At 49.8% G+C, this 26,388-nt stretch overlaps 1 protein-coding gene across 1 annotated transcript in view; it reads left to right on the top strand.

The window, feature by feature from the left end:
* The window catches only part of LOC115943088 (uncharacterized), a 46,171-nt gene extending 22,530 nt beyond the window's left edge, over positions 1-23,641 (top strand). The window contains exons 13-19 of the mRNA XM_081816804.1: positions 224-346; positions 1,536-1,580; positions 8,352-8,429; positions 16,820-16,855; positions 18,180-18,233; positions 19,428-19,472; positions 23,585-23,641. Of these exons, the coding sequence (XP_081672930.1) occupies positions 224-346; positions 1,536-1,580; positions 8,352-8,429; positions 16,820-16,855; positions 18,180-18,233; positions 19,428-19,472; positions 23,585-23,641 (438 nt within the window). The remainder of the gene's footprint in view (positions 1-223; positions 347-1,535; positions 1,581-8,351; positions 8,430-16,819; positions 16,856-18,179; positions 18,234-19,427; positions 19,473-23,584) is intronic.
* Positions 23,642-26,388: the final 2,747 nt, after the last annotated feature.

The raw sequence follows: 26,388 nt of genomic DNA, 5'->3' as shown, positions 1-26,388 counted from the left end.
TAACAACGAATTGCATCTGCGAAGATCCTGTTTCTCAGCTGAGGTGTGGGGGATTAGGACTTCAGCATACATATTTGGGGGGACCCAGGCCAACTTACACACATTGTGTAGAACAGTCAGAGCATCACCGGGAAGCCTCCTGACCCCTTCAGGCTGGTTCACCATTGAGAAGCTTACCTTCTGCATGTCACTGATCCTGGAAACTGTCCCCTTTTCTTTCCAGGGAGTGGCAGGTGAAGAAGGGAGTCCAGGACCAGCTGGTCCCAGGGGTGATCCCGGGGCTCCCGGGCTCCCTGGAGCACCTGGAGCACCTGGAGCACCTGGACAGGGAAAGGACGGAGAGCCGGTAAGTGTCAGGTCCAGAGGTTTCTGTGTTCATTCGACCAGGCTAGAAATAGAAAAGAAAAGGAAAGGAAACAAAAAAAAAGAGAGAGAGAAACTGGCTGACCTCCCAAGGATTAAGTGAGAGAATATGCATAAATCCATAGGATGTGGCACTGGGTGAGCGTTTATTATGTTAACTACGGTATCAGGCACTAAACACCATACATTTAATCTCACAACTACCCTGAGAAGTGAGTACTTTTTTTTAGTCCATTCAGGCGCCTATAACAAAATACCATAGATTAGTGGCTCTAAACAACAGAAACTTAGTTCTCACAGTTGTGGAGGCTGGGTGTCCAAGGTCAGGGTGTCTGCATGGTCAAGGTCAGGGCGTCTGCATGGTCAAGTTCAGGTGAAGGCCCTGTTCTGGGTTACAGAATGCCCCCCTCTCACTATGTCCTCACAGGATGGAGGGGTGAGTGGTCTCTCTGGAGTCTCTCTTACAGGGACAGGAATCCCATTCACAAGGGCCCTATCTCCTAATATCTTCACTTGGGCCTTAGGATTTAACTTACGAATCTGGGAGGGAAACAAGCATTCAGAACAAGGCAGTATTATCAACCCCATATTACTGAGGGGGAATATGAGGTTTGGGGAGGTGAATCACTTGCCAAAGTCACAGAGCTTGGCTGCGAACCCACAAGGGACTGGACCATCTCTTCTTCCTTCACCCTGGCTTTCAGCCAATAAAATCAAATGTAGAATTGTGATTTTTTAAAATCTGGCCATGCGTCTGCATCAAGCAAAGCCCTTCAGCCTGAAGTTGAAGACTCTTCTCATTGGCTCCCCCAGGTCTTGATATCATGGGAAATGAGGAAGGGACCAGGCTCCAGAATCCATGAGCTCTCCTTTGAAGCCTGGCCCTCCCATGTTTGCGGGAGCCTGTGGTAGAAGACCGTAAGTGGGAAAGAAAGCTAAGAGACACAGGGGTTTGCTCAGGGTCACATGGAGCCAGTAGGCGGCCGAGGCAGAACTCACACATAGGAGACTTGTAGCTCAAAAACTGTGCTTTCTTGTGTAACAACAGGCCACGGTGAGATCCTTGTCTTCCTCGGGCCCACAGCATAGGACGCACACAGCTTGGCTTGTGGTGGATGGGTAAATGCGCATTCGTGGTCTCATCGTTGTCCTTGTATCCTTCATTTCCCCAGGGGCTTCGTGGGCCACCTGGATTACCTGGACCTCTAGGAATCAAGGTGAGTGTGTATCCAAGCAAATCGTGATGTCATGGGTTGGCCTGAAATAAGGAACAGGCCCAGTTTCATTGTAAACCATCTCTGGCCACTCCAGTCCACTTCCCTGTTCCGCAGTTTATCACATTCGGCTTAACTAGAGACTCGAGGGCTCTGAACGGTGATCCTGGTGATCCTGAAGTCATTGCCATAGAGTTGGCACCTAATAAATGCTTGCTGGTAAATGAAGTTGCAGAAGACACTGGTCTTTACCTGGCAGAGCAATAGATCTAAGCAATTTTGTGTTTTTAGTCAATCGTGGTAACATGATCCCCAAATTTCAGATGTTTAACACACTAAACTTTTACGTGTCATTCCCAGTAAGCCTACTGGGAGTCGTGGTGGGTGGAGAGCTCAGACCCACACAGCCACCTCAGTCCAGTGACTGTCCCACCATCTAGGACCCGAGTCTGCTACCAATCCTTGGTGTGCAATGGAAAATGAGGGAAAGACAGTGGACAGACTGTGGGCCAGACCTGGAGGTGGCAATTCATTTCCCCCAAGCTCTCAACACTGCCAACAGGGGAAACTGAGTTTGTGAGCTAGCTCTGTGCCCAGGGGTGAAAGGGGGAAGCTTTGGTAAATACCTGTCATCTCACCCTCAATTCACTTGCAACCATAACTCAGAAAAGCTGACTTGGCCCAAGAGGGACTGTTCCTTTTTTTTTTTTTTTTTTAAGATAAAAAAAAATTCACTTGAGAGAGAGAGAGCATGAGCAGGGGGGGAGTGGGAGAGGGAGAAGCAGACTCCCCACTGCGCAGGGAGCCTGATGCGGGGCTCTATCCTAGGACTCCAGGATCATGACCTGAGCCGAAGGCAGGCCTTAGCTGACTGAGCCACCCAGGTGCCCCCAGCAGGGACTGTTCTTAGGAGAGCTTTCCTGAGTGACCAGGGACTCTTCCCGGGAATGAAGTTACCTTTACATGGAGTCGTTCACTCATGGACTCATTTATGCTCCGATCACCAGTGAATGCATTTATGATTGCATCTGCTGCCCATCTACTAGGCTGCCACGTGTCAGACCTTGAGGTGGGTTATGGGACAACACTGATGTATGGGACATGTTCCCAGCCCTCCAACAGCTCAGGGACCAGAGGGAAAAACAGATAAAGGAGTCGACAGAAGCAGACAAGTGCTAGGGTAGAGAGAAGCTTAAGGCATGAGTAAGCTTGGAGGAGGCTCCCCAGCCCAGCCTGGTTTGACTGTGGAAGGCTTCTTGGAGGAGGCGATTTTTATCCTGATTTTAAAGTGCATGCAGCATTTGGAAGGGGAAGAGATGAGGAAGGGGTTCTCTGCAGGGGTACTAACACAGGAGGAGACACCGAGGCAGGACGTGGAATGTGTTCAGAGACAAGCACATACTGTGAGCGCACCCACATCCAGTGAAACATGATTTAACCATCTCAGTTGCTTGAACTTAAGAATGTGGGTCAGTCCATTGCTGATGGACATTGGAATGTTTATATATATTTTTGCTTTAATTTAACATGTATATTTAAAATCACATTAAAATGTTGTATCATTATATTACTTTTTGCCCACTTGCATGTATTTATGAAAACAGTTTTTAAAAATTCTTCTTGTGTGGCTTCAGTCCCATTGCCTGCCAGCCCCAGAGCCACTTTCTGAGTCAGCCAAACTCTTCTGCGGTGCATCCCCATCCCTCCCAGCTGTGTTAGTTAGGATACAGTGTTTCTGAAAACCATAGATGCTGCTATTCCGGGGAGCTTTATCCCAAACCCCAGATCCCCGTCCACTTAATAGTAGGAGAGGTTTTCCTTTTTATGCTAGAGCTGTATCTTTGGGATCTCAACAACATAGCCACAGAGGGTGTTGCTTTTTACAATTGTATGTAAAAGGCTCATTGACAATAAGATCCAGGATAGAAGTTTGAGGCCTCAGGAATGCTTGCTGCTTCTACATTAAACTTCTTTGCTTCCTGGTTTTCCCCCTATTCAGGCAGATAGCCTCTGTAAGCCTCCTAAGCTTGCACTGATTGAGGTCATGATCGCTCCTGTGAATCCCTGGTAGTGATTTTGTTGTTCACGGTCAAAGTCAAAAGAAACGGGGTGTTCTCAGAGTGATCTGAGCAAATGTATGGCAACTTCCTATTTTCTGAAGAAAAAAAACCTTTAGAAACAACTTCTCCTGAATTTGGGGCATATAAAATAGTCCCATATGCCCAGAGCAATGGGCATGTGTGGAGAGGAACAGGAGGCTAGATCCAGACTCTGGAGGGCTTTGTGGCTCCATCACCAGCCCGAGGCTGGTCTCTGAGGCCCCCTGTGATGCTGTGACCCCCGTGTGTCATTGGCAGTGTTCCTCTGCTCTCGCTTTCCTCCCCAACAGGGAGCCTCCAGCCTCTTAGAAGAGAGGAAGGCAAGGGCACCAGAAATGCCTTAAGATGCCCTTTCCCTGTGATAACTATTTATGAATTCAATAAATTCAACTCCCAGGCAGAGTTTGGGGAAAAATCAGTGATATAACACAAATAAAAATAGTTGCCTAACTCATGGTGTCCTAGGTCCATGCTTAATAAACATTCGTGGTCCTTATTATGAGATCACCCTATGGAGTCAGCTTTAGGGTTGCAGCAAGGAGATGGGGATCTAGAGAGCCCTTATCCACCCCTGAAGGAATATTAGAGACAGGAGTGCAGAGAGCCTTGACCTGGGGTCCAACTGACCAACTAGTGTCAACTTCAGGGGACCCAGGGATGGTTAGTCATGCTGTCCTTTTGGCCAAATGTTTACTCTTATTTAAAATGCTAGGCATGGGAAGAGATGACCCATTCCAGTGTTGATACTGTATACATTTGTAAGTTAGAATGTGATTTAGAGATAAAGATTTCCATAGTTAATTGGCATTGGGAAGGTAAGTTTGAATGCTGGGAGGTCTTTAGTTGAAGAATGGGCTGCTCTTAGGGTGGAAGGAGGGAGGGATGTAGAGAAGCCAGAGAGCCTGCTGAATGCCACACCCCCCGAGTGCTGTCCATGGTGCTGAAGGGAATCCCCTGGGGTAGGAAGGGAGCCTCACTTTCTAATTACTCATAACTGCAGGAAGGTCCTTAAAGACACTTTTCCTTTTCTTGTGTGGCACTTGTTTCCAGCAAAATGAACAAGCTTTGCCTTCATACAGAACTGGTGGGATCCCAGCTCAGCCACCTACAGAATAGATGACTTGAAGCAAGTGGTTTAGTCTGAGACTCTCTGTCCTTTTCTGTTTAAATGAGTAAAGCATATTTAACTCCCGCAGGGCTCCTGTGGAAAGAAATGATGTCATTCTCCTTCCACGACCAATACTTACTCACATTTCTTCCCTGGACACTGTTGGACTGGCCCAGAATGTCTTACAGCCAAAATATTTTCTAGAGTCAGTATCTCAGATTCTAGTTCATGTGCACCCCCCCCCCCTTTTTTTCTTACTCTTGAGCCTTTTTCCTTTGCTGACAGAGCATTAACGTCTTTTTCTCTTTTCTTGGGGCTATTTGCTAAAAGTCTCAGCCCATTAAGCTGTGAAGTTTTGTTGCTTTGGGAAAATGTTAGCATCACAGTAGGCCATAAACAAGGGAAGGGAGCCAGGCATGCAGAAAAGAAGAGACTCCAGATTCCAGGCTGGGTTGAGTGCTCCCTCCTGGCTCTGTCCTGCTTCCTCCTCTGTAAAAAGTTGATTTCCCCTCAAAGGTAGAATTTAGTACCTGACAAAATGTGGACAATGATGGATTCACTCATTCTGGCACTCAGGAAAATGGCAATTAAAAGTTGTCACCAATGCTGGGTCCTAAGCTGGGCACTATGGATGCAGAAGTATAATGATATTGGGGCACCTGGGTGGCTCAGTAGGTTAGACAGCTGACTCTTGATTTCCACTCAGGTCATGATCTCAGGGTTGTGAGATCGAGCCCCACATGGGGCTCCACGCTCAACAGGGAGTCTGCTTGACATTCTCCCTCCCTCTCCCTGTGCCCCTCCCCCTTGCTGGCTTGCGCATGCTCTTTCTCTCTCTCTCTAAAACAAATCTTAAAAAAAATTGTATTGATATGGTACCCAACGCAGGGTCTTACTCATTCTAGGTACTTGACAAACACTTGCTCAATTACTGGATAAATGAATGAATGGATAGGGTCTACTTTTAAGATACTTACACAGAAGTCAGAGGGTCAGACAGACAGACACAATGGGGGAACAGGGTGTTAAGATTAATGAAGGTCTACACAAATATGTGGAGGAGGACAGAGAGGAGTACGGGCAGAGGTGGGTTTATGGAAGTAGAGCAATTGGGCTGGTCTTATTTGATGGGTCAGTGTTTAGGAGGTTAGAACATGGACAGTGGCTAGGGTTTGCTGGTGTGTGAGGCAGCCTTGGGAGGAAGAGGGGAGCCAAGCTAAAACAGAAAGCGGTAAGAAAATCTACATTAAATACTTTCAAGAGGCAAAAGGCTATGGATTCGTCTGGCATTCATGTGTGGTTGGTTTATTTTCTGTCTTCTAATTCCACTGATAAAGTGGTAATAATATACTTGTAGTGCTCCAAGCTAAATAGTGTCTTCCTTTTGAAATGAATCTTCACAGGATACATGGGAGTTTGGTCGAATGTTCTCTTTCATTCTCACTGATGAGGGTCCAAGGTACAGAGAGGTTATGGGACTTGCCCAGGGTTACAGGACCAGGTGGACATTGTCCTAACACTGGACCTAGAGTCCCCTGACTGCCTGTTTGAAATCTTCCCACGGGTCCCTCTTACTGCCTCAGTGTGCTTGCAACCGGCATGAGGAGAAACAGGTTTGTCCTCTATTTGTTACACTTTTTCCCCGTATATGCCTTATTTCTGGACTTCCTGCCTTCCCCTCCTTCCCCCTGCATACAAATTAGATTTCCTAGCAGCCCCAGGCATCTTGTACTTCACAGAATGAGCCACAGCACATTTTCCTAAAGAAACATAATGTACCAGCTGGGGCTTAAAGGAGAATGTCAGGAGGGACCTTGTTACAGAGGATGAGGGGTGCCCTGGCTCTCAGGAAGCATGGCTGCAGTGGGCCTGGAAGGATAAGGGCCAGGAGCAGTGTTACCAGAGAGAGGTTTGGGGTCTGGTTGATCTCTTTTGTGAGACCTGCACAAGCCCCCTCCCTCCCGCATCTCATGAATGCGATTTCTCTTCAGAACTCAGCACGGAGTGTTGGAAATGGGCATCTTTTGGTCCAGGAGCCCATATCACTGCTAGAAATAAACAGCAAGGGTTGGTGGAACGAATACGTGACTTAGGTACTCACCCAGGCCAGAGTCCTACTGCAGGAAAACGAATCATCTTAGAAATGTTACTTTTCTTAAAGGCCCAAATGTGAAGTTTTCTGATTGAAATGATGGTTAGAGAGTAAGCTGATTATTAATGAGATTTTTTTCATGCTTAGAAACATAAGCCTTAATAAGCAACGTGTTGCCTAGCAATGTCAAGTTCCACCTGAGATCAGATTGCTGTGCATTATCTCATTGGCTCTTCGCACCAACCTTCTAAAGCTCTTTTCATTTGTCAGAGGAGTTAATTCATTCCAGGGATATTAAATAGCTTGAACAAGATCAGCCACCGGTTCATGTGAGGCTTGGCTGAGTTCAGCTGACCTCATACAGGTGCGCAGTCTCACACAGAACTGATGTGTGTTCTGGGCTATGTGTGTTCTGGGCCAGTTTTATTTTGGAATTGGAAAGGTAGCAGTTGGCAAGCTATAGGTGTAACATTGACTGTGGTCTGTGGGCCAGCATTCCTAATCAAACGCTAATATTGATGCAGCAGAAATGTGTAAGCATCCATAGACAATGGGATCACTGAAGGTTGTACGTAGCCCTCATCAGATCCAGGTGAGTTAGGATAAACCCTTGTTTTCGGAGGCTGAGGATTTTGAAATTGTGGTTAAAAGGGTATGATTCAGTCTCAGCTTCCTTCTACAGGAAATGGCAAACATTCTTCCCTTTTACTCTTCCCATCAAAGTCCAGAATGACAGGTGCAGGAGAATAGCCACTGCCACAAGGGCTAACTGGCATGTAGAACCAGGCCAGACTCTGTGTCAGGATGGCATTCGGCGCGCAGAACCTTGTTTCATGAGCACAGCTGATGTGGCCGCCGCTGTGGTTACCTACCCTTTGTAAGTGAAGAAACTAAAGCTCAGGGAACTTGTCACTTTCTTGAGTCAACCATGAATAGGTGTTGAAGACAGACCTGAGACCCACAGTCCATGCACCCCTGTGCTCAAAGGTTACAGCTCAGTCATTCTTGCCTTTCCCAAACCCTGGAGAAGGGGCCGGGGAAATATAGGTACTTGGCAAATTATTGGTAAATTATTGGTGATTTGGGACCTGATTTGAAATGCAGGTACGCAGTCAGATCTGGGGTGTGGTCAGGATGGGGGCATGATGAGGTCTGGAGAACGCACAGTAAAATTTGGAACTGTGGTCACATTGGAGGTACCGTCTTGTTATGACCACATTTGGAGCCATGGTCAAGGCTGGGGCATGGTAAGCTTTGAGAGGTGCATGATGACCATTGGTGGCTGTGTGCATGTGGGGTGGACTGGGTGGGTGATGGGCTGCCTGGGGGGCCATGGAGGGACATGCGGAGTTCACATGGCAGAAGAGGCGTTGATGGATCGTGCAGTCAGAATGGCGGGAGGGGCATAATTCCTTTTGTGCACTGGCTCTCTCCTGCCCAGAACTGACCTCTTAATCTGTGTTTCCTCTCTCTAGGGGGACCGAGGTGCACCTGGGATCCCTGGCTCTCCTGGCAACCGTGGTGACCCAGGCATCGGGGTGGATGGCCCTCCTGTGAGTCTTTATTCTTCCAGAACTTCCTCCCCCATCTCTGAGCCACACAGCCACTCCCTGCTGGCTCCCTGGGCCTGCCTGCAAGGAGTCACCCTTTCCAGCCAACCTAGGAGTGGCTCACCAGTCCTCGAGTCAGTCAGGGGGTGTAGACCTGTCCACTGGCTTTGTTTTAAAACTTGGTGTATTTCCTATGGGGATAAGGCTTTTGGGGAGACCAAGGCTTGTCTGACTGAAAGAGGAAAGAACAAAACTCATTAAAATTAAAAAAGAAAAAAATGACTCACTGGCCAAACTTGCAAATCTGAGGTATAGCCAGTGAAACCGAATTGTCCGGGGAAGGGGTGTGATGTGGGAGAGATAGCATGCTTTTGTGTATTTCAGGCCAAATGAGTTCATTACCCCTCTGCCTCCAGTTAGGATAGAGGTGAGGACATAAATAGAATCAAGGAAGGTTTTAATACAGTCTCCAAAATGAAATCCGTGAAGTGGTCCTCCCATTGGTAGGGCGATGAACAAGTCACATTAGTCTGATCGATGTGAGTCTGCAGACTTCTTAGAGGTGGTGACTTTAGAGGTTATAAGAGATTGCAAGGACCAGGGATGTCTGGACCCCAGCCCAAGTTGAGGGGAGCTGTTATTTTTCAACCAGACTCCACCTGAATATCTCTAGAAATAGGAGACACACTTCTTTCAAAGCCAGTATATCTGGGTTTGAAATTTAGACAGTTATTTCCATAGAGAATTGACATTTATTGGAAATTTTTCTCACCGAGAATAGGAATATGGTCTTCTGTGTCTTCCACCCATTGCGTCTGATTCTTCCCAAAGAGGACACTTCCTGTTCCCTTTTACTGAATTACAGCCTTCAGAAATTAAGGCTAGTTTTCAATCCTGGTGACTTATCTTCTGATTTGGTCCTTCCTTTGCTAAAGAGACACAGTACGTTAGTAATGCACCTTAAAATTGCACTGACTTTTTCTTTCTTTTTTTTTAAGAGAGAGAGAGAGTGGGGGGAGGGGCAGAGGGAGAGAGAGAATCCTAATTATTATCCTAAATAGGCTCCACACCCAGCCCTGAGCCAGATGCAGGGCTCGCTCCCATGACCCTGAGATCATGACCTGAGCTGAAATCAAGAGTCAGTCGATTAACTGACTGAACCACCCAGGTGTCCCTCGAGGGTCTCTTTTGTGAAGACACTAATTCTAGTCATGAGGGTTCTGCGCTCATTACCTAGTAACCTCTGGAAGCCCCCACTTCCAAATACCGTCACAAGGGGGGTTTGTTTTCAATATAAGAATCTGTGGGAGACACAAACATTCAGTCTGTAGCACAGTCTTACTATTATTTAAAAGAAGCTCAAATACCCAGTCCTTTTCAAATGCTATTACTAAGCCTCACAATATCCACCCATGTATTCTTGTTGCTGTTAGCATTGCTTAACCCAGACGTGCAATCTAACTCTGCCCCTATTCAGTGTGACCCCAACATAAACCAGAGCAGCATATGACCCCAGTCGTTGCTTGGTTTTGCATTCAAGAAATGCAGACCATAGTCAAAAATAATTCAAGGAACACCACTCTTTGTCTCTCAAATACTTTGAAAGAAAATGCAGTTTCTTCCCCCACAATATCACTTGTCAAACAGAAACCCCCTTTCCTTCCCTCTGTGGTCCTCTGACATCCCAATGCTTGTCTTGGGCTCCTCACTCTGTCCCTGAAATTCTCCAGGGCACCCCTGCCCTGTCCCCCCACCCCTATCTTGCTTCATTCGCTGCCCACCAGAAATGACCGCCTCCCTTCTATCACACCCATAGCAGTGGGACGCCTGCCTTCCCAAATGTCCCCGGAAACCGTGGATGGAGCAGGTGTCTAGAATCCCATTGAGAATGTGTACTGTTAATTTGTTTTTCTTAAAAGAATTCTCAGGTAGCACAAACCCCCCTACGTCATTAGATCAACTTTGTCTTTGGCTATTTTTTTTTTTCAGTCTTTTGGTAGCTGGAAGGAACACTCTAGCCAAAGATTGCAGTGAAGAAACATAGTAGTTCAGACTGTTATTGCTGAAATCCTCCTCCTCGTGGGGCCTGATCTGCTCGAGTGAGGATCCTGCATCCTGCAGGAATGACCCTCTAGACTAGAAGACTTTCTGCAAGGGAAGCGTAAGCTGCATGCCCCTCTGTCACTCAGCAGGTCTCTGTAGGTCCTGGTCTGTTACCTAAGGACTCACCATGTCAAGCCCTGAGTCAGAAAGTCAGTGGGCAGAGGTGGTCGCTGTCCGCCCCACCTCCCCCTTCAGAGCTGCCTAAAATGAGCCATGAAATATGATTGTGCCTAAGCGATTCCACCTGAAAAGTAATTGGCTGGCTGCAACCAAGGGGCTGTGAATCAACTGTATATTGTCTTTCCTCCACTTCAACTTATTACAAGCTTCCGTGACAGACAGAACCTTACGGAATTTTCATAAATCTTGTCTTTGGCCCCTTGCCTAGGCTCCTGATGGCCTGGGATTCTGCACAGAGGATGCAGGGGTGCCCTGAGAGTCAGAGGGGAAGTAGGGGTGAAGCCATGGGTGAGGGTCTGCTGGGGACGCCGCTGCCCCTTCACGGGAACAGGGCCATGGGTGGTGTGTGTGTGGCCGGGTGCTGGGTGTAGAAGCATGCACACCCACCACTTCCTGGAGTCCCATGGAAGTCGCCTTACTACCAGCTGAAGGCTGGATTCTGCAGAAGCCTCTCCTGAGAACAGGATCCAAGGGCCAGGAGTTTATTTGGGAAATGCTCCCCAAATCACCACTTACAGGGCTGTGTTGTGGGGAAAGGAAGGGAAGCAAGGGAGGGTGTGTTCATGAGCAGGCTTCCACAGTGGATGACTAGGGCTCCCCTCCATGGACCACCCAGGAGATGCGAGGTGCGTGGCAGAGCTGTCCTCTGACAGGGGGGCTAGGCGGGGGTGTTTATGTACCACGCCTATTGGCCGGTGGGTGAAGGCTGCTCCCTGGGGCGGGGGAGCTGATCCCCAGGAGCTCCTGGCCTGCCCCACCCTTGGGCCAAGGGTCCTCCTGTGGCCACAGAAAGCCCAGGATGCTGCCAGGCTGCTGTGTGTTCAGGGCACTTGGAGAGGGATGCTGATGGTGTCTGCTACAACACTGTTTTCCCGGGAAACAGTCTGAGCTTCACAAGGCAGAGTGACGTGGCCAATGCCACATAGCTAGTCCAGGGCCAGGGCCAGGACACATCACTTCCCACATCCTCCCAAGCCAGTTCTCCTCACCTGTGGCTTCAGCAGGATGAGCAGGGTTATTCATTTCCATTAAGGATGGAAGCTTAGAAGTTACTCTTCACGTCTTCCCTCTCAGGGCATGATGCTCCGAGGCCTTTGGCATCAGGAGCAATGCTGACCCCTGGAAGGGAGCCCTGGCTTTTCCTGCCAACCTGGGCACCCTCACTGGACAGGGGCATGGATGGGGGAGCAGTGGCTGCTAACGTTGGCCTCTTGCTTCAAGACATTAACAAAAAAATCCCTTTAATCTCCAGGGTGTCTCTGATCTTCCTTTAGCAAGGTGTTAAACACTTAAAAAATGATCCAGCCTAGGCCTGAGGGCAGATCAAATTGCCACTGAACCTCACTGGAGCCAGGAGTTCAAGGCCAGCCAGGGCGGGATTCCCACTTGCAGCCGGGCTCCCCGGGACTTGGGTCTTCCGGTTCTGTGAGCTTCTTCATGGGTCGAGTACCAGCCATTTCTGCAGCAGCAACGGGGGTGTTGGGAGGTTACAACACGATAATACTGGTAATAAGACCTGATATCCTGCCTTGGACCCTTCGATGTCATCAAAATCCTCCCTCGCCTTTCCTTCCCCTGTCTGGAGTCTCTCTTCCTGATGCCTCCCTTGGCTTAGGCAGAGGAGCACATGGGAACAGGACTGGCTCGCTGTTAGCCTGACAGCCTGATGGAAGAAGGGAGCGTGGAGCTGATTATGTGCAATATAATGTGTCAGGGTCCTCACAGAGGTGTGTTTTGAACTCCCCATCCTCAAGGAAATAATTAGACTAGAGATGAAAGCTGCTGAAAGGTAAAGAATCCCAGCTGGCATGCCAGTTGGCCTGCAGGGGGCAGCAGAGAGCAGGGCATCCACACCAGATGGGTCCCTTTCCCCTTGTCATGTTACAAATGAGAAAGAGGGCACACCATTGCCCGAAGTGACACTTGGGACGTGGCAGAGTTAAGGTTGGGTGCCCCCGCATTCTGACGCGCTCCGGGCAGGGCAACGATAGTGATGAGGTCATGCTCAGGAGTTTTTTCTGGAGATACTTTTGGCTGCCTGCATCTTGGCTCCTGAGTCTAGCAACAATGTTCTCAGTTTCTTTATCGAAGTATCCTTGACACACAATGGCACGTTAGTTTCAGCTTGTATAGTGGCAATTGGGTTTTGTGCATATGTCTTATCTGCCTGTTTGGTTCAGTTCCTTTGGTTATAAGAACCAGAGAGCCACGCAGCTCAGGCCTTCCCAAGAAGTAGGCTGGCCAGTTTCCCTTGAAAGGAGTATGTGTGGCCCTGTGGCCACTTCTCTGGCCCTGCTTGGGGACACCAGGCACTTCTCAGTAGTTAGTGCCAAGCTGAAGCTCCAGGAATGCGCAGGGCTTGGCTCACTGACACGCACTCCCATCCTGTTCTCTGCGCAGAGTGAGGCCCCACGGGCAGCAGACGAAGGAGGTGGGGAGGGTTTGGATAGCACGTTACCCCTCAGACCCCAGGGCTCTGCGGATGACCAGGAGCTGAGTACTCCACTCTTGATGTTTAGATTAAAGTCTTGGGATTTTTCTGTTGATGAAAAAATGTTTTGAAAGAAGTTTCCAGTGTTACTTCTGATTGGGAGCTCTCCTTTTAATCTCTGTTGCTAATATTAAGTCCTGTGCCTACTGAGGACTTCCAATGGGCCAGGCTCTGGTTCTGGCCTCTCTCGGCCTCCCTCCTATGTCCCTCCTGGATTTCCACCCTGGTCTCCCTGCCTGGCCTTCTCCAGTAGCTTCCCCACACCAACCCAGAGCCTGGATCTGAGCTCATCAGTAACTTGGAGGCTTCCCCCGAGGGGCCCTGCCGGCCCTTCTCACCCAGACAGACCCCAGCTGCCCTTGGAAACCCTGGCTGCAGACAGCAGGCACTCCCCGTGTCAGGGAAAGGAACCTGTTCTTCCCTTCTCTGACTGTGAAGCCTCCCGGCCTCTTCCTCCAGTTACTCTCACCCGACACCCTCTGGGTAAAGCCTCCCCAAACTCAGGCAGATGCCAGCACTTCTGGCATCTCTCAACCCAGACCCATTGAGTCCCCATTATCAAAGGGGTGGTTGTCCTTACTGGAGCACTGAGTGTAGGCAGGCTCCAGGACCACCTGCATCTTCCCCCAAGCCCAGCACAGAGCCTGGTACGTATTAGCCCTCAGATAAAAGATTATGGAGGGCGCCTGGGTGGCTCAGTTGGTTAAGCGACTGCCTTCGGCTCAGGTCATGATCCTGGAGTCCCGGGATCGAGTCCCGCATCGGGCTCCCTGCTCGGCGGGGAGTCTGCTTCTCCCTCTGACCCTCCTCCCTCTCATGCTCTCTGTCTCTCATTCTCTCTCTCGCAAATAAATAAAATCTTAAAAAAAAAAGAAAAAAAGATTATGGAGCAGAAAATGCACCTTGGTGTTAGGTATGTCAGTCGGGGGAGGAGTGAGAGATGACCAACCTTGAAAGGAAGGAAAGAGGAATGTCAGCATAGCAGCATAGCAGAGAGAGAGGGGAGTGTCTAGCATATCCAGAACCCCTTGGGGCTTTCTGTTTTGTGAGTTTCCACTATTTGCAATTTTCAGCAAGTGACAGAAGTGTTGTGGTGCATGTTTGTATATAGCATATACACACGAGCGTGCACACACACATTAGATATGTACTCACATTTATCAAGGAAAATTTCAGATAGACCAAAAGAATATTTTGGAAGAAGAGCCAAGTGAACCCCATGCAGCCACACGTAGCTCCAGTGACCAGGATCCCTGTCCGAGGCCACTGCTCCCTGTTCATCCTCTACTGCCCTTCACTATTTTGAAGCAAATCCCAGACAGATATCATTTTATCTATAAATAATTTCAGTATAGTTCTAAAAGGTAAGGGCTTTTTAAATGTGACCACAGTTTCATTATTACACCCCCCTAAGTAATTCCATAACATCATCAAATACCCAGTCAGTGGTCAGGTTTCTATTTATTCCATAAATGCCATGCCTACGCAGTTTTCTTGTTTGAATCAAGAACCAAATAGAGATAGTAATTGGCTGATTTGTTTTTTGGGGGGGGGAGGGGCAGAGGAATTGAGAGGGAGAATCTTACTCCGGCTCAACGCCCAGTGCAGTCCCAACATGGGGTTTGATCTCAGCCCTCAGATCAAGCCCTGAACTAAAATCAAGAGTCAGACACTTAAAAGACTGAGCCACCCCGGTGCCCCTTAATCTGGATTTTTCTTGCATTATTTTTTCTTTCCTTTTGCAATTTATTTATTGATGGAGCAAGATTTAATTTTGGTCTCCTAGAGCTTCCCAAGTCTGGAATTTGCTAATTTAATAGTTTAACACATTGCTCTGTTCCTGAGTTTCTTATACATCCGTAATTGGGCCTAGAGCCTTGATCAGATTCTGGCTTGATGTTTTTGGCAAGACTTCACAGGGAGTGTGTTCTTCCTTTAGGAGGCATATGGTGTCTGGTGGTCTCTCTTGTGATGTTCACACTCTTTGATGTCCAATGCCTAGATCAATTAGCACATCAAGGGTTGCAAATTGATGCCTTTCTTGTTCTACCAGTTCTTTTTTATGTATCTGCTAGAATACTTGTAGATGGAGGAGAGGTCCCTCAATTACAATCGACATACCCAGTGATAGAATTCATATGGAAGGCAGGATATGAATGACTGTTCCAGTCTTTCCCTTCAATTATGTTCAAATAATGACTCGATTCCCTTGCATCTCACAAAGATGATTAATTCGGTGTTTTGTTTTTCATCAATAATTTTGAACTCCTGCTTTCAAACACATTTGATGTGTTTCCCGTATAGTGCAGTTATTCTTCCCTTTGATGTGCAGATTGTCTTCCTTGATGCCAGTAGGAGCTTATCCCAGTTGACCCTGAGTACCTTTGACACAGCCTAGCCGTCTTTGATAGTGTCCTTGCTCTTTGGAATGACAAGGTGCCCTAGATTTGTGTACCTTTCTTGTCCAGATCTGGAAGTAGTCACTTCTCCAAGGAGCTGTATTTCCTTCTAGTGGAAAATGGTATCAAAGGCCAATATCTGTGCGTTGGAGTAAAGTGGCTCTTGAGCAAATATATCAGAGAGCATAATCTTGGAAAAGAGGGTTGTGGTTGTTGAAAACTTGTTTAGGCTTCAGATTTAGGAATGCCATTATACAATCCCTCCTCCTCAACACTTTGATATTTCTTTTTCTTTTTAAAGATTTTTTATTTATTTGAGAGAGAGAACATTAGAGAGAGCAGAGAGCACAAGCAAGGAGGGGGTGGAGAGGGGCAGAGGGAGAGGAAGAAGCACCCCCCTGAGCAGGGAGCCCGATGATGTGGGGCTCGATCCCAGGACCCAGAGATCATGACCTGAGCTGAAGGCAGACGCTTCACCGACTGAGCTACCCAGGCGCCCAACACTTTGATATTTCTTAGAAGTGTACTGACAGGATAGTTGTGGGGATGTGTCCAGGTAGAAGCGTGGCAGAATCGTCCATGCAGAAATGCAGCATAGGGAAGACTTGGGGCAAGGGAGCATTCTGCTCATGGCAGGGCCTGAAACTATATACACTAATGCCTTCGTCCACGACCACATCTTAGGTGCAATATCTAGAAGCCACATTCTAAGCTGAGGGCTTAGAGGACAGACCCATGTGTGTGTGTGTGTGTGTGTGTGTGTGTGAGAGAGAGAGAGAGAGAGAAAGACCCCCCTTTTAGGAGTTGGGGGGCACCATTGCGTTATCAGCAAAGCAGGCCATGCCGGGGAGTCTGGCCCTGAGTGGGCCCCCAGCCTGTCCCAAGCAGGAGGGAGGCACCACCTAAGGATGCTGGGCTGCTCGGTCCCACCCTGCACCAGAGCTACAAACTAGAGAGGAGCTCAGGCGTCAGGAACCAAGTGGGTGCCAGGATAGTGTGGTACCTGTTTGGGGGCAGATGGAGAAAGTTCCAGGAAGACCTGCAGGTGCGGAGTTCCTGGGTGGGGTGAGTAGGTGTGACTGTGGCTGGAAGGTTGGGGGAGTTAGCTATTCCTTCAAAGACAGTTAAAGACCTGCCTTAGAAATAAACACGACAGCATGTTTAAAGAGAATTTTCATTCTGACTTGACTTATTTAATGTCTTGTTTGTTTGTTTCTCAGGGCCCTTCTGGACCACCAGGAGACAAAGGGCCCCCGGTACAGTATGAATAAATGAAGGGTTGGGCTTAAGGGAGAAATTCTGTTCTAATAAAAGCCGTTTTAAAGTGGAGGGGCCAAACTCAAGTGGTTTCTGCAAATCCCTAACATTAAACAGTGCAGACTCTAAGATATAACCTTCGGCCCCTGGAATGATAGAGTAGGAAGGGCAGGGGCGGTCGTCTAATCCAGTATGCCCATTCTATAGTTGGGCAGACTGAGACGGGCTTTGGTCTTTGGCATCTCTGCGTCACAGAAGGACAGCGTGGTTTGATGACTTTAATCTAATTACCAGCAGAACTAATTTTGAATCCTGGCTTCACTACCCCAAGCCTCATTGTCCTGATCAAGGGACGGATCTCTCTTTAATCTGTACAGTGGGCCTGGCAAGACCCCTGGGCCGTTGTGGACGTCTGATGGGCTAAATGCTGGGAAGCAACAGAGAGCTCAGCAAACAGTTGTTCTTAGGAGTGGCCACCATTGATGATAAGCACAGTGTATGTGTTCACCAGGAAAATGTGAATTTCTATAAACTCACCCCCGTGCAAGAGTAACACCTATGATGACATATTTTATATGTAAAATTCTGTGCACTCAAGTAATTTCTGAACCAAGAAAATGGGTTTGCATACCCATTTTTTATAGATGAGAAACCGGAGGCCCAGAACAGTTCATGGAGAGTGAGTTACTGTAGCGTAGCACTAAGGTGGAGGATATGGGGATGGGGCTCCTCTGGAGGGGTGGTTGTGGAGGGGACATCTGGGAGGTCTCAGAGAGGCTGGGTTGGCCCCGTTCCAGCCCCTGCCATCACAAAGTGCTGATTCCCCCCTGCACATCTACTTCAGGAAGATTCCTACAGGAAGGGGGAGCCACAGTGAAAGCTATGTGTGAGAATTCCTGATACTGTCCAGAAACTTTCAACAGAATGGGAGTGATTTGCTAATAAAAAGTAATAAATGTTCTCTAAGTACTGGGCACTGTGCTAAGCCAGCCAGCCACCCACCAGATGTGGAGGGGTGAACCACGACGTGCTCACCACAGGAGCTGACCCTTCCACTCAAGGAAGGAGCCCACACCCGGGGCCTGGGCCGAAGGGCTCAGAGTGAAGGTGTTCCAGAACGTTCTTTGTGTGTGTGTAACATGCCCACCTCCATGAGCATGGGGAAATGAGTAAGCGCTGAGCAGAGAATCTTGGCACACACATTATTATATCAGATTCCTCATAGTAACGGGCCATTTGTACAACGAGAACCGACTATTGCCAAGGGGGGGGTGTCTAGTTTAGCTTAAACTGTTGGCAAGTGTCTTGCCTTCTTTTTCTCAGGGATCCCGAGGCTTACCTGGATTCCCTGGCCCCCAGGGACCCGCCGGCCAGGATGTAAGTACAGAGCAATGGTATCTGCTCAGCTGAGGTTCTTCTAGACTCCCCTGGAAGCCCACCTCCACCATCTCCCAGCCTCCCTTGACCGGGAAACCCCCAGAGGAGCAGTTCTCCTCCATTCATCCCTCTCCCCCTCCCCAGGATCATATTTTGAGTTTTGCTCTTCTCTTGCTTGTGAGCTATGATTTTGTATTGCGTTTTCAGAATCTTGTTAGCTCCCAGGCGTCCCAGACAATGACTCCCACATTTTTGGTCAATTTCCCTACATCCCTAGCGGGTCATTTCTGCTCAGATCCCGTGCCCTGGACTTGCTCTCCACAGACTTGTTCTTGACCCATCCCTGCAATGGCTTTCTCCCTTCACGAGAATCCCACAGACTTACCTGATGCTCATTGAGAATTGCATCCCTTCCCACATGGTGATAATGATAATCATCTCTTATCTCCATGCCTGGCTTCTGCCTAGATAGAGCTGAGCTCCAAGAAGATAGGGACCATGTGTTTTATGCATCTCGAGGTCCCTGATGTCCGGCAGCATGCCACATGCATGGATGTTGCTCACTGCATACTCTGACCCAATGGATGGATGGCCGCGATGAGTTCCCATGAGGCTCAGCTGTCTGGCGCCATGAAGCAGTAGTACTTACTCTTAGACACGCATGGCTCCATCTGTAGATTCAGCTCACTATAAGCAAGGACAATAAATCACCCTCCCCTTCCCTTCCTTGATTCCCCTGAAGAGGAGAAAGTTACCCTCTAGAACCTGTCCAACTATTCTCATTTCCCCGCCCCACTTTCAATGTGACATTCTTATAACCAGCCCTCCTTTCAAAGCTGGTCTGCCCACCTGTGTTTGGAGAAGGATGGTGGAAATTTAAGATAGGTGTGTACGTATGTATATACAGGTACATGCTCTGTGTGCATGCGTCATTTTCAGTTTTGCATTTTGGGTCAGAGTTTCAGGAGGGGTGGCTTATTCTAAATGTTTGCCGCAGTGGAATTCTTCCTGGGAAGACTTGAGTGTTCAGCTGAGACTGGAAACCATGTGTTTTTATTGGTACCAGTCTTCACCGTTGGGTGATTTTTTTTTCCACCCAGTTACACTTGGTGGACAGAGGTTGGGGGGCATGGGCCGAGCGGCTCCGGGTGATGTGCTTAGCGCCATTAATATGTCCTGTTTCTCTTCTCTTAGGGCGTACCAGGAAATCCAGGAGAAAGAGGGCCTCCTGGCAAGCCAGTATGTCATCTCACTGTTCTGGATGAATATTAACTCTCAGTCAGGGCTCCAATGAGAATAAAACACAACTCAGATGGTCCAAGAGGCTGAAAGAGGGACTTCTTACAGAGCCGTGGGCAGGGGCTGATCTGAGATGCTGGGGGGCCCAAAGATAAGCCACAGCAGGAGGCCGACAGGACCATAACCTCTTTCCAGTGCCAAGTGAGAGCACGAGGGTGGGGAGGGGCTGCCGGTAGGAGCTGCAGTTGTTGGTGCGAGGCCACTGCCCGAGAGCTGGGCCCGAGGGGTGGAGCAGGGTCTCCCCAACTCCAGTTTCCTGACGGGGCCTCTCCTCGTCCACCTCAGCCAGGGCCTGCAGGCAGTGAGCCCCATGGCAGGCTCCTGGGGTGTGGTCTCCCCGGCATGGAACAGGACAGGGAAGGGTAGAGAATGGGTCTGGGGGTGAGCAATTGGACCCCAGTGTACATCGCAAAGTCCTAACTGGCCCGTTTCCTGCCCCTGTCCAGGGATGCCAGCACTGCCCAGTTGCCCCCTTCATATGGTGGCAAAAACTTTTTCCTCTCCCGGTGGGGACAGTGGAAGCCGGAGGGGGGGTTGTTGCAGGGGAAAGGCTGGTCTTGAGTGTTCGCTCCTTTGGTGGTCTAGTCCGAGGCTCCTACGGGCTCCCTCAGGTGCATGTTTAGCGACCCGCCCCCTCCACTGCCGATTAAGTTGCTGTTACCAGAGAAGCCCCAAGGCTTGACTAAGTGACCAGGCCACAGCCTGGCGGGGGGACCCTCTAGGGAAGGAACGGTGAGGATGAGCAGTCTGGGGGGGAGCGGCAGTGCAGACACGGGAGAAGCTGGTCCCCAGTGAAAGACGGAGAGAAGAGACAGTAGTGTCAGGACTGGGGACTCTCAGGCCTTGGTGTGACCGACCGTAAGTCTGGCTCTGAAACCGGGATGCTCACCTGGCAGAAGCTTCACCTCCAGCTGGACCTAAGAGTCAGAGTCTCCTTTGCAGGCCTGGCCCGCTGCCTGACCCAGACAAGCACCCAAGGCAGAGGCCCCCGTGGGCACCAACAACTGTCGCACCCTCATCCGGGTTGCTGGGCCCAGCAGAGACCTGGGTGGGGACCCCGGTCTGTTCGGCAGGGGACCTACCTGTGGGACCAGAGGATGGTCACGGGAGAGGTCAGGGACCGCTCACTTACCCCCCTCCTGCCCGGAAGCCAGCTTTGCGGCAGACAGCGAGCCCCGTGGAAGCCCCATCCTTAGCCCTGTGCAAGGCCCTGGTGCAGCAGGGGGAGAGCAAGGTTCAGGCCAGAGGCTAAACGGGAGATGACCTCTGCCAAATCTAGACCTTGACAGCTCTCTGCAAAGAGAAGACAGCACAGCCCACTGACAATGTGGACAACCGTGACTGTCCCATAGCAGGCCACCCACAGAATCTGGAAGGAGAGGGGGAGAAAGAGGGAGGAGGAGGGAGAATAGGTCTGTTTCTGATCACTTTTAAATTCCCTGAACGCACTGCCCACAAACGGTCCCAAGTACAGCCCAGTAGCCATCAGGGTGTCTCTGCTCTTGCTGGTCAGATAAGCCATTTTCCAGGGGCCCCCAAGACACCCTCAGGCTCAGTGATTCATCAGGAGGACTCACTGGGAGGATCCTCGGAACTCAGGGAACACTCTTCTGCTCATGATGACATTTGGTTCTGGAGGGAAGACACAGGTAGCAGTTGGCCCTGGAAGATGCACAGGCAGAGCCCCTGGGAGACCAGGTCCAGAGCGTCCAGTGCCCCCCCACCCCCCCCATCCCCAGTGAGTGTGTGCAGACGGCACTTTCCTCCCCAGCCATTTCCCAGGATCGAATGCCTGAAAGAGGGGTGTAGGTGCTCGGGAAAAGCAGGACGTGCTGCCAACGAGGGATGCTCACGCAGGCTTCATCAGGCTGGGTGTCTGAGGGCTTAGAGGTGACCCGTCAGGAGCTAGCAGGGCCAGACTTTCTCTGGAGTGAGTGGGTTCAGACGCCCACTGAACCCCTCGCTGCCTGCCAGCTGACTTCAGCCTGCCCCACACAGTCCCTGCTCCTCTGGGTGGAGAGTGGGACCCGGACGATTTCTCCGGGGCTGCACCCGCAGAATTCCTGTGCTGGGAGTCCCTGTCAAGAGTTGGGCCCCGAGACGCACAGCCTCTGGCGGGGACTCTTGTGCAATGGATGGGCTGGGGGTGAAGCCCACAAGGATCAAGGGAAGCAGGGCATGGCAGGCTGGGCCTGACCCCACAGGGGCTGCTAGGTCTGTGAACAGCACCACCTCACTGTCCCACCTGGAGTTAAGAGTCTGTCACCTCCCTATCAGTCAGTCCCTGCCTTTCCAGCGAGGGTCCCCGGCAGCTGGTGGCGCAGTACCCCGGGAGGGCGGGAGGGGCCTGGGAGGGCGCAGACTGGTTCTTACAGCCTCCACGCTTCCCACCCTTTCTTTTTCTACCTGTCCATCGTGCCTGGACTGATCTGCGCTGTGTGAGCTGCTCCTCGGAGCCCAACGTGGCAGGTGGCTAAACAGCCTGTGTCTCCTCCCCGCCCCCCCGTAAGACATTCATGAAACTCTTCCCCAAAGCCACACTGTACCTGGGCTGAACGTTCCCTCCCCATTCTCTCTGCCTCTGTGAGTGCTCCTGGCCATGTGGTCTAGTGGGGCCTCTCTGCTTACACAGGGGGCTCACACAACAGCACGGAAACACCCCGGCTAATACAGCACCAGCCCCACAAACATGGCCCGATTTGAGCAATATGGATCCTCCACGGTTATTAACTTCCCAGGGAAAAACATAAGGCTCCAGGATAAAACCTCTTTCTGCTTTTAAATTAAAGTTTCAATAAACAATATTGCAGAGGTTGGCCTTCCTCCAGAGGGTCTCGCCCAGAACCAGGGGGTTCTGGGCTTTGGCTGCAGCAGGTGCATGCAGGGTGAGCTCTGCCTGCGGGGCCGGCACGGCCTGGGCACCTCCAGATCCGAGTCTGTCAGCCCCAATCTCGGGGTTCCACCTGTGTCCTAGCCCAGAGAGTCGAGAGAGGCCCCGTGTACAGAAGCCACAGGAAACTTCACACACCTACCTGAGCAAGCTGACATGATGCCACAGTCACATGGCTTTGGGTGGCCGTAGGGTGCAGCAGAAGCCCCCAGGGGGGTCAGGAGAAGGGGTTTGGTAGCCAGGAAAATTGTGTTGGTTTCAGCATCCCCAAGATGCTGAATCCATAATTCATAAGCTGAAATGCAAACTTAATCAGAAGAAAGCAGCCCCTGCACATTCACTTGTGGCCACAGGCTTCCCATATTCTAGAGGAAGATCTAACACCTTCCTCTGGAGAATGGATTCTCTGGCACTCTTCCCCTGTGCGAAATTTAGAAGTTTGCAAAATACCCTGTCAATCTATTCCAGTTCTACCTAAGAATTCCCTCTTCCCTTCAGCGTCTGCCTGTTAATTATGGCTTTCCTTCCAGCTCTGTGTTCTTATACCCCAGTGTGAACCCAGGCTGCATACAACCTTGGGCTCCGGGCTGGTCATAATCCTAACACAGCACACTGCAACTCAGTGGGTTTGAATGTGACTCTGGTGACCTGCAGACTTCTACATACCTTCAGAGGCTTTGTAATTACTCCTGACTTCTGAAATCTCTTTCCCAGAGTTAGACACCTTCAACCTGTATAATGGGTGAGGTTTAGAATACAATTTCATCTGGGAGAGCTGAACAAGTGGCTTCCAATTCATACTAGGTCGTGAATGGCTGATGGCTGCAGCTGGTACCCATCTGGGGAATCCAGGACAGTCTGTCCCTTGGCCTTCCACAGTACCGACAAGACCTGTCAGGTTGTGATGGGGGATGGGGAGGAGAGACCAGCAGGAGGAGACCGGGGAGCAGGAAGGCTGATGTCCGTCAGACATGGGTAGGACAGGCAGCATGTATGGTTGCTGCCTCTGAAGTGACTTCTTCCCGTGCCTCCCTGGCTTGGGATGTAGACAGCGCTGTTTGAATCTGGGATACGCTCTGAAGGCCTTGTGCCGTCTGAGCAAGGACAGGGTCTACTGCATGCATGTGTGTATGTCTGTATTTACTTGCTTTTGCTTCGGCAGGGCCCCGCTTCACTACTGTCTCCAGGGGACATAAATCTCTTTAAGGTAAAAGCATGAAGAGATGTGCATGCATTGGGAAATGGTGGCAGCGGGGAGGGGGTTGGACATTTCAGTAAGTTGTGGGGTGTTGTGCTTGAACAACTGTGTGTTAGTATCATGATGACAGCAGCAGTATTTGTTGATAACTCCCTGTGTGCCTGGCGATGTGCTCAATCCTCCATCTCGTCTGGCAGCCACTGGCCACGTGTGTCAGTTTAAATTTAAGTTGATTAAAATTAAATACAACTAAATACAATTAAAAATTCAGGTCCTTGGTCATGCTGGCCACAGTCTACGTACGTAATGGGCAGATGTGGCCAAAGCCTATCTTAGTGGACAGTGCACATACAGGGCATTTCCATCCTTCTAGAAAGTTCTCTGTGGGGCTGTGATAAATGCTTGGTGTGCATCTCTTACCTGATTTCCACGATTACTCTCTGAAGTTGGTACTATTTCTGTTGTTGCTTTGCGTGTAAGGAACGTGAGGCGCTGAGGGTCAGTGGCTTTCTGGGAATGCAGTCTGGTGCTCACTGATTTCAGAGACTGACTTTAACCCCACAACAAAGCTGTCTTGTGTTCTTAAAAGGGGGCCATAGGCAGAGTCAAACAGCTTGGGTATGCATCCTGCTGGTGCAAGGGCCAGAGCATAAGGCAGGGAGGTGAAGGCCACTGCTGGGCCTTTTGGCCAGGAAGGAGACCAGATCTGGGTGCAGACTTCTGCTGGTTTTCAGAACCTGTTCACTTTGTCCATGGTTGCTAAAGGCCCTGAGAAGCTGGGCATCCCTCTGCCAAGATTGGGCAAACTGTGAGGTTGCCCAGGTCCCCGCCCATGGGCCTCAGCTCTGACATGGCAGAGGGCTGGGACAGGCAGTGAGCAAGACAGACGGGTAAGGTCTATGTTTCAGAAAGAACAGTCTCGCTGCAGTGAGTAGGGAGGACCCTTTTGCTGGCTCTGTGTCAAGCCTTTGTCTTAATTTAGGGTGAAGCTTGACATTTGTGTGATCAGCTCCTTCCTCGCTTCCTGCATTCTGAACAAGCACTTGGGTGATGTCAAAGCCACAGAGTTCATGCCTGAGAGTGAGGGAGCAAAGCAAAAGAGAAAAGAAAACCTTTTCAGAGAACCCCGAGATTTTTCATCTCTGTACACAATGAGATGCCTTGATGGAAAGCTATACATTTTATTTTTTAAAAAAAACTAGTAGTAGAAAATCTTTCCTCATTTTAATTGACAAGAGAAAGCTTTTTTTCATAGTCAAGGACATGACAAGAAATCATTACCTATTGATTAAATTCCTTGTTTATTGGAGGCTTTTATTAGCTTCAATCATTTCTCATAATTCCGTTGCTCTAGAAAGACCTGGGAAGCTGTCCTTCCCCCACAAAGAATTTAACCTCAAGATGTCCCAGTCTTTCTGCCAATGATAACAGGAGTGTGGAGCCTCATCCTTCACGGCTACCGCATTGAGGCAGACAATTAGTCCCATCAGTGTTCCTTACCTGCTGTGGGATGCAACTGTGTTCATCAGAGCAACTGGGAACCCCAGAGGGGATGAGGCACCTACATCCAGGGTGACGCCCAAGCCTTGCTGGTCCCATGGAGCTGTGCTTTGCTTGGGTCCAAGTGGGTTTCCCAGGTCAGCAGAGCCTGTTACTGCTCCAAGCTTTCTATCACCTGCTGCCGTTCTGATGTAGGGTAAAGCCTGCTGGTCTGGCCCAGGTGGCTGGTGGCAGGTCCCTCCCTTGCTGAGAAGGCATCTTTTATTACAGAATATTTATCTCTGCCCCAAGGAATTTTATAGCATCACATACTTCATTCTGGTAGTTGGAACACTGCCTGGGTAGAAAGTTCATCTCCTGAGTCCCTGGTAAATGAACTTCCACAGTTGGATCTGTGCCCAGCAAGGTCGTCCTCAGGATGTCTCCATCAGATGGCTCCCTTGGATAAATATTATTTCATCTGATCTTCCCAGACAGCCCAGTATGTGGGCACTGTTAGGTCTGGATTTTACAGGGAGAAGGTTGAACGCAGCTGGGCAAGGCACATGTTCAAGGTAACAGAGCTGGATAGCGGCAGAGCCAAGACCCAAACCCAGTGTGTCCAACTGCAGACCCCTGTGCTTGACCCCCTATGTCACCTGACTTCATCTTGCATGGGCCAGAACCGGCTGCCAGCTCCCTGATGAAGTACAGGTGGGTGGTGAGTTCCCTGCCTGCCGCCTAGAGGTTTCAGAGGTAGGCTGCACGGCCCTTTGGAGGAATACTGCAATGAGGATTCAGGTATCCAGCGAGAGGTTGGATAAGATGACCTGGGGGTTATCTCTGCTGCTGGAAAACAACAGCTGCTTTCTTCGAGTAGCAAGGACTGTGGCATCCCTCCCTTTGGTAGGCATTGGGTGGTGTGCTTACTTGGTATGCGGCACCATGCTGACTACCAGCCCAGTGAGCTGGGTTTGATGAGAACATCTCAGACAAAAGAAAGGGGACAGAGACCAGAGGGAAGCAACATTTATAGATTCCAAGGAACCCTGCAACACACCAGGTGCTCTGCGTGCGTTACTTCATCTAGATTTTACAACAATCCCCTAAGGAAGGAGAAGGACCTTATGATAAGGAAATAGACTTATTTCTAAGTGACTTACCTGAGTGACTTACTGAGCAGCTCCGTTAAGTAGAGGAGTTGGCAACCGGTATTGATGATCAAGGGCATCCGATGGGCAGATGAGGCAAAGCAGAAAATTCGGGGAGGGAAATCGTATGGAAATCAC

This window comes from Leptonychotes weddellii, chromosome 4 (assembly GCF_054177405.1).
Source record: "Leptonychotes weddellii isolate Sample4059 chromosome 4, ASM5417740v2, whole genome shotgun sequence".
Classification (NCBI taxonomy): Eukaryota; Metazoa; Chordata; class Mammalia; order Carnivora; family Phocidae; genus Leptonychotes; species Leptonychotes weddellii.
Note: the sequence above shows the minus strand (reverse complement) of the source record. Positions and strands in the feature narration are given on the sequence as shown.